At 35.2% G+C, this 7,962-nt stretch overlaps 1 protein-coding gene across 1 annotated transcript in view; it reads left to right on the top strand.

Annotated features, from left to right (window-relative positions):
- The window catches only part of LOC101631557 (T-cell receptor-associated transmembrane adapter 1), a gene marked incomplete at its 5' end in the record, with an annotated part of 36,291 nt that overhangs the window by 6,043 nt on the left and 22,286 nt on the right, over positions 1 to 7,962 (top strand). The window contains one exon of the mRNA XM_012730570.1: positions 6,835 to 6,945. Coding sequence (XP_012586024.1) covers positions 6,835 to 6,945 — 111 coding nt within the window. The remainder of the gene's footprint in view (positions 1 to 6,834; positions 6,946 to 7,962) is intronic.

The raw sequence follows: 7,962 nt of genomic DNA, 5'->3' as shown, positions 1-7,962 counted from the left end.
CCACATGGTGAGGCAGACCTCTCCTGACCCGCCCGCTGCTCCCCCTCAGCAGTGTACTTTGTTGATCTGCCTGTTCTGCTTCCCACTCTGTCTCTGGTGAATCCTCTCACTCTCCTTATCTCTGGCCTGTACCCCAGTTCTATATGAATAAATAAATAAAATCTTAAATAAATAAATAAATAAAGATGTTGGCATTGACATGTTATATGAATATTTCAGTGCATTCTCCAGAACAATTGCATGATATAACCAGTTCTTATGAAAATACAGATTCCTGGGTTTCATGTCCAATACTCTGCTTCACTGGGGCTCAGGAATATGCATGTTAAACTAGTACAACTTAATATTATTGTGCCACAACATGTTTGATAACTGATGTTGAATTCTGAGGTGGGGGTTGGCTGCTGGGCCTTGCTACCATTCAGCTCTTGATTTGATGGAGGGATGAATGAGGGTTGGCGGGAAATGAGGCAGAAACCCAGTTTCCTAGTGAGATACTGTACAGTAGGTACTGAATCCACAGTAATATTCACAAAACATCAAGCCCCTTTCCTGTCAGGCCTCAAAGAAAACAAAAGTAACAGCTGAGCACACCTGGGGGCTTCTCACTGTTTCCTACCCAGTTTAGTCCGTTTTATTTTGTTTTTAATTTACCTCACTTGTGAGGAGATTGCCCCTCAGTCTCAATCACACCTTTATTTCAAATTAGACTCAGTCATTTATAAAAAATCAAATACCAGCATTTGGAGACACGTGGGATTTTTCTTTTCATGCTACACAACAATGTAAAAGTTACGGATCAACTTCTAGAAGCCTCCATCACCACATTTCCTGTTTGTAACTGAACAGAGCACACAAAAAATTTCAAGAAACAGAAGAGAAAAAAAAGACTTGAGATAGAGATAAAGACAAGTGTTACTATCACACGGCTTCTATCCTAACAGCAACATTACTTAGGAAAAAAGTTAGTGGGAGCTTTTTTTATCAATAAATTTGCCTTATGGCTACATGTGGATTTCTCTGAGAAAAGAAGCATGTCAGGTAAGTGGCATTTTAAATGACTGTGTTCATTTCTGTGCCTAAAAATTCACTTAATTTCTAAGCTATTTAAGACAAAAAGACATTTAAGATATGGAAAGTAATTAAGCTTATACTTCTTTTATTTAAATGGGAAATACTATCTGGTATAATTAGAATATATTTGGAATTATGTTAAGGTAGATAATAAGTACTTGTTTCAAAAGAAACTTTCCTCTACCATGTATATTGCCTTTCCATTTATTTAGATTATAAAGGAGTTTAGGAATAAGTAACCACACTGTAGTTCCTTGGGGTTTAAGCACCATATTATTTTCCCAGCAATCAATTCAATTGTCAACATAGGGAGATGACAATTTTGTGAAACCCAATGAAAATTCAATCGCTTGTAGAGTAAATTGTGAGGATTGAATTTACATCGATTAGCTGAGTGTCTGTTCTGCATTTGTGGTTCATTCTTCCCCTTATTCTTTTACATACTTTTAATTTCTTTAATAAATGTCTCTACTGTAAGAGAAAACATACATATTCTACAAGGTGGAGAATTGTGAAATATATATGAAAAAGAAAATATTCTAATATTTTCTATCATCTTAAAAAAAGTCGAGGTGAAATTTCTTCCAATTTTCATTTCTTTATATTCTGTGCAGCTTTATTTTATAACCAAAACAATAATGTACATAATGTAGTACATCTAGCTTTTTTTCATGAATATAGAAGAACCATCTCCTTTTTTTGTGAATAAGTTCTGCTTAATTATTTTAAATGAGTGTACAAAATGTTATATATTGGGTTCTTTGTACTTAACTAGATGTTTAATGTTAGAAACGTATGTTGTATATATACAACTTTTTAAAAAGGTGTATTTTACACATGACAGATGAACAACTTTATATATATATTTTTTCTATATCAGGGCTATTTTCTTAGGAAAGATCCCTAGAATTAAAATTACTGAATAAGTGGTTATGAACACTTTAATAAATCTTATTGCTGAATTGCTTTCTTATAATAATGTCAATTCATTCTCATGTCAGCCATGTTTCTCCTGTCTGGTCTCATTTAGAAAAATTTTTACTAGTTTGATAAACACAACATACCAACTCATTGCTTAATATATATCACTGTGATTATAAGGAGGTTGAAAGTTTTACATGGGTTTTTAAACTATTTATAATTCTATTATCTGTCAAGTGTCTAATTATATCCTTTACTTAATTATCGCCCTTAAAATACTTTTGAGCTCTATTTGCACAGGCCTTTAGGTAGAAAAATACTATATATGATAATATAGAGAATATATTATTAAAGCCATTATATAGTTTCTGTGATTGTGCTGCCCAGTGTTTTGTTTGCTGGATTTTAAAATCAATTGATCAGATTAAATAAGTAGGGAGCATAAGCTGACGTACTATTTTCACACCTCTCCTGATCTTTTCCAGGTTCATAGATTAGTAAAGAATACAAATAATTGTCCCAGCTTTGCTTGTGCCCTACAAGAAATGGACATAGCAATGCTATGAACAACTGCCATGAGCTGATGGTGATGGGGAACTTTGGAAGGCAGGGAGGCTGGTGAATATGAAAATCCAGCTATTCTCAGGATGAATTAATTCTAATCTTTTTAGACTAGTATTTCATAGTTCAGATTTTCTCTTCAGGTATGATACAGGAACTCCTTCAATATCATGAAAGTCTTCTACAATTCCAGAGAAAACAAAAAAGGAACCATAGAAAAAAAATAAGTATAATAAAGTAAGAATCAAAATCACCAGGCAACTATAGATCAGAGATATTCTTTAGGGGAGGAGGAGGGGGAAGGACCAGGATAGGGTTGGGAAGAGCACAAGGGACTATGGTGATGGTGCAGGGTGAACTGGTGGTGGGAATTTCACGGGGAAACCATGCATTGTTCAAACATGAAAGATGATGTCATGAATATATTTAAATTTTTTAAGTGAAAAAAAAAAAAGCCTTCTACAGTTCTACAGAAGAGCTACAAAACATTGGCCTTGAAAACCCCCCAGATCTTCAAAGACAAAATAAAACGAAATTAAAAAAAAAAAATGAAGTGAGAGAAAATCAGAAGTTTGGATTTTTTACATTTAGATGTGTGCAATAAAAGAGAAACTTAGTGTAATCACAATGAAAAAGTAAATTTAATCCTGGTTACATAAAACAATGTGCAAAAAGATCCAAATCTTTCCTTTTCTTCTTTTTATATGCTTAGAAGTTACTGCATCAGTAAATGTGTGCATAATTCTTACTATGTTTATGAATTCATGTAAATCAATATTAGCTGAACCATATGGTGACAACTCCTTTGAGCTACCTTTAATTTTGTTTAAACAATTATTCACAACTTAGTAACACATTGCCGGTTTTTTAAAAAAGGAGTTTCATTGTCTTTCTGTTTTATATTGCCTTGATCCTCCATCACCTTTTAGAGAACAATGAAAGTCTTTCTCTTAAGAAACTAGGTGGGATTAATGTACGAATCATCTTTTTATGCATATGTTTTTAAAATCAGAGATAGGTTGAAGATAATGCTTCATCATTTAACTTAGGTAATTTCTGGTAAGGATGTTACTAAGTCAATCATGGCAGGAAAGATGGTCATTAAGGGTACAGCTCTGAGCCTCCCTGGTTGCACAAGGGGTTAAAGTGTAGCACTATGAAGCAATCCACAGCTACCACAGTATGAGTCTGATCACCAGCCAGGGAGCTGCCCCACATGGCACAGCATTCCTCTCCTGCTCCCCTCTATAGTGTGTTTCAGCCGATCAGTCTGTTCTGTTCCCCACTCTGTTTCTAGTGAATCCTCTCAGCTCCTGCACCTGTGGCCTATGCCCCAGTTCTTGTATGCATAAATAAATAATCTTTAAAATTTTTTAAATAAAATAAAAAATAAAGGGCACAACTTTGGGAAGTAAATATCCACAAATTGTCTCACATTCGTGGGCACTTTTCCAGGCATTTTTTTTTATTTCATTGAAGCTTTTTAGTATTCCTAATTTTAAAAGAAGTGAGAAAAAATGCACAGGCCTTTTAAAAATATTAAACATCAAAGAAACATAGGTAAAGTACTGTATTGGATGAATTTCCACACCTCCATGTTAAGACTCCAGAGGCTCTTACCAATGTACTTCTTCAATAGGAAACAATAAAATAGCTGACTAGACACACATAAAGAGGTCAATCGAAAGCAGGGATTTGGTATCTTTGATACTAAACAGAATATCTCAAATTTCCCAGTTCCAAATAAGGTTTAGTTATTAAAATGATAAGAAATCTTGTACTGGAAGAACCATACATACTGTTATGTATGTAACATAACATACATAAACTCTTATACTTGTCTCATTTCAGAACCCCTGATGGAGCAACTATTAGGCACCATGTTTATCATTTTCTATTGTTAATTGTTTAATTGAAGGCTTCCATGTGAATCAAACCTGCCAGCAGAAGGGCTTTACATTTTCTTAGCTGGGTTTCCTTCCAAAGCACATATAATTGTACGTTTCAAACACAGAGCCTGCCAAATACTTTGGCTTGAGGAGAGTCAGAGGTCTTATAATTAAACCTACTACTATTCACTGCTGCCAGTAGAAAGCTAGTTAGAAATTTAAATCATGATTTTCCTTATAGTTTTACCTCACTTCTTGCTTTCTTTGGGTTTTTTTGTTTAGTTTAGTTTTGTTTTAGCAGAGCAAAGAGCTAAATCCAATTTGTGTGGGTCTTTGTAAATTGATGAACCGCAATTACAATGAGTAAAGAATGATACTAAAGATTGCTCTTGTTTGTCAGGAAGTTTGAAATAATGTTGTGCATCCAGTACTATACCAGGCACCATCTGTACTGAATAGATGGCCATAGAGTATCAATGTGAATAGATACTCATGTGGGTCTGATGATAGTCATACTGCAGATGAAAAATAACTGGGTATGGGAGGTACAAAGTGTGTGTTTGAGTGCGTGTGTATGAACATTTATAGAAATCTGAAAATTGAAAACTGCCACCATTTAATTACTTACTAGTCATTTGTTTCGTGTGTGCACATGCTCTCTTTCAAAATGGGAACATTTATTGTGGGCAACAAAAAATGACGGAAGATATAAAGAACCTCATACACTAAAAGCTTATAACAGAACATCCTTCCACTTCAAACTTACCAGACACTTTAGTAAAGGAAGAAATGTTAGAAAAAGAAGATTTAGATGGGAATTACAGACTCCTAAAGTCAGAGGAGCATTTGAAACAATGCTAAAACATAAAGCTCCCTTAAAGAAACCAAAACCACATTTCCATTAGTAGTTCACCTTTTCATTTATAAAACAATTCTTCAAAAAGTGTACAACATGAACTCAGTGTCTGGCACTGCAGAGTAGAAGGCAGAAATAGTCTATTCTCTCTAGAGCAGAGAATTCTAGAACTTCTAGAAATAGCATGGAACTGAAGAAAAGGTAGCAGACATCAAAAAACCTTTCTGATGTTAAAATAGACTAAACTAAATGGAAATTATAAGCATATATATATATATATATGTCATAAATACATACACATTTACACATTTTATATTTTTCATCATCCATCTGCCTAACCATGCTTATTTAAAAAGAAATGATGCAGAGAAAGAAAGGGGGAGGGAGAAAGGGGCGAAGGGAGGAAAATAATGGCAACTTAACATAGATCGGGCTGAAAGGGATAATGCTAAAGTATCAGGACATAATGCCACTAATATGTGGGATATGGACAAACCAATTTTGGGGATCAGATCAGATAAAGACAAGCTTAACAACTAACCTTTGAAAACTGACTACAGTACTGAAGCATGGGGTGAGGAGATGGATGGTAAGAACAAAGAGGGAAGGAGCACAGTTGATTATGGTGGTAGACTGTGGGTGAGGTGATGGTAGAAACACTATGGTGGTAGTTCCTACTAGGGGTACTGAAATACTACCTCAATTAAAAATAACTTAATTTAGGCCCTCCTTGGTGGCACAGCGGGTTAAAGCACAGCACTAAGAAGCTAAAGCCACTTCCGCATGAGTTCGATCCCCGCCTGCCCCACAGGTGACTACATGGAGTGGCAGACCTCTCCTGAAGTGTATTTTGTCAGTTGGCCTGTTCCCCACTCTGTCTCTGGTGAAGCCCCTTACCGCCCCTGAACCTCTGGCCTATACCCCAGTTCTGTATTCATCCATACATAAATAAATCTTTAAAAAAATTTAATTTTAAAATCAACTTAGATTGTCATTTAAAAAATCAAGGACAACTGACAGGCATCCTACAAAATCCCTTTTAGACTGAAATGAAGAAGGGAGACTTCACTGGGAGAAAAGAAAGAATTTTTTCTTATCATTTCACAAGGTTCTAAATCATATGGGAATAACTCCTTATGACAAATTTGCATTGTTTGGATTCCAGAATGATTGTTTTATTATAATACACAGTATCCTCTACTACTGGGATTAATAGGAGGGAATCAGTGGTTTTGCATAAATAATAAAAGCATGTATGATTATAGTAAAAGACTTAAAAATTACAGTTCTGGGTAATTTGATGTTCTTGATTTTCAACCAAAGTTTTTAACCCACCACCAGTTTTCAAATTATTACCAATATCCACTTTGAAATCTGTAAGAAAGCTCTGGATGTCGCTGTTAATTTATTGGCAGACAATTTGTGCTTCATCAAGAATAAATACAATGGTTTCAGTTGTGGGAATAATCAATTACAAAAAAAAATGTGAATATGCAGCTACTATATTATGGATATGTTTGCTTTTACTTCCAGGAACCCATGAATGTCAGCCTTATATCTGGGCACTACTAGCCTTCTTGGGTTTAGCTCTGACTATATCATTGATCTTCAATATTTCCCACTATAAGGAAAAGCATAAAAAAGGTAAGACATTTTGAGAAATAACCATATGGTAACTTCTTCAATGAAGACTTAGTCATCACTTCACTATAGAAGACAGTTAAATGAACTGTTATTCAATAAGGTATTTTTAATTTGTAGAAATCTCCTTGGTACTTTTTTACTCTAAGAGTTCTCTTAATTTAATAATGCAATTATATTAAAAATGTAAACATTCTGGACCCTTTCTGGGGGTGCAATGGGTTAAAGCACAGCACTAAGAAGCTAAAGCCACTTCAGCATGAGTTCGATTCCTGCCCTGGAGGTGATCCACATGGTGCGGCAGACCTCTCCTCCTAACCCGCCCCCTGCTCCCCTCAGCAGTGTGCTTTATTGTTTTGCCTGTTCTGTTCCTCACTCTGTCTCTGGTAATTCCTCTCACCACCCCTGTACCTCTGGCCTGTACCCCAGTTCTGTATGCACAAATAAATAAATCTTTTTTTTAAAATGTAAACATTCCAATTCTTAGTTTTACCTCAGCCTTTAGTTATAGAGTAGGAAGGGATAATCTGATAAAATATTATTTCTCCTCCTTCAACTGAAAAATCGGTAAAACTGTAGTTTATTCTGAAGCAGCCATAAAGGTTGTCTCTGATTTTTGATGAGAAAATGAAGGTGAGCTCTTTAAAGATTCTACTCAACCTTGCTCAAACTTATCACTACCAGTCATGGTCTCTAATGTGTAATAGGCCCAGTTGGGATCAGAAGGTAACTGGAAAAGCAATAGACTGAACTATGGTTTGAACCAACATTCCCAGGATCTAGAAGCAGAGGTCAGGAGGCTCTGCTGTTGTCTGCTTTTCTTTTCCAAGAGCTAGTTTTAACCATGTGACTTTCACCCTCATGTATAGCATTGAAATGGTGTGATGCCCCAATAGCAAAACCTTTGTCCACTGTAGGCATTCAACATATGCATATTGAATACATGGATGGATGGATGGATGGATGCAAAAATGAAAAATGAACTATTTCTGGAAAAGATCACAATATTTTAGAATCAAA

Source organism: Condylura cristata, unplaced genomic scaffold (genome assembly GCF_000260355.1).
Source record: "Condylura cristata isolate star-nosed mole 26May11 unplaced genomic scaffold, ConCri1.0 scaffold00003, whole genome shotgun sequence".
In the NCBI taxonomy this organism is placed as follows: domain Eukaryota; kingdom Metazoa; phylum Chordata; class Mammalia; order Eulipotyphla; family Talpidae; genus Condylura; species Condylura cristata.
The sequence above is the reverse complement of the archived record's forward strand: the minus strand, read 5'-3'. Positions and strand labels throughout refer to the sequence as shown.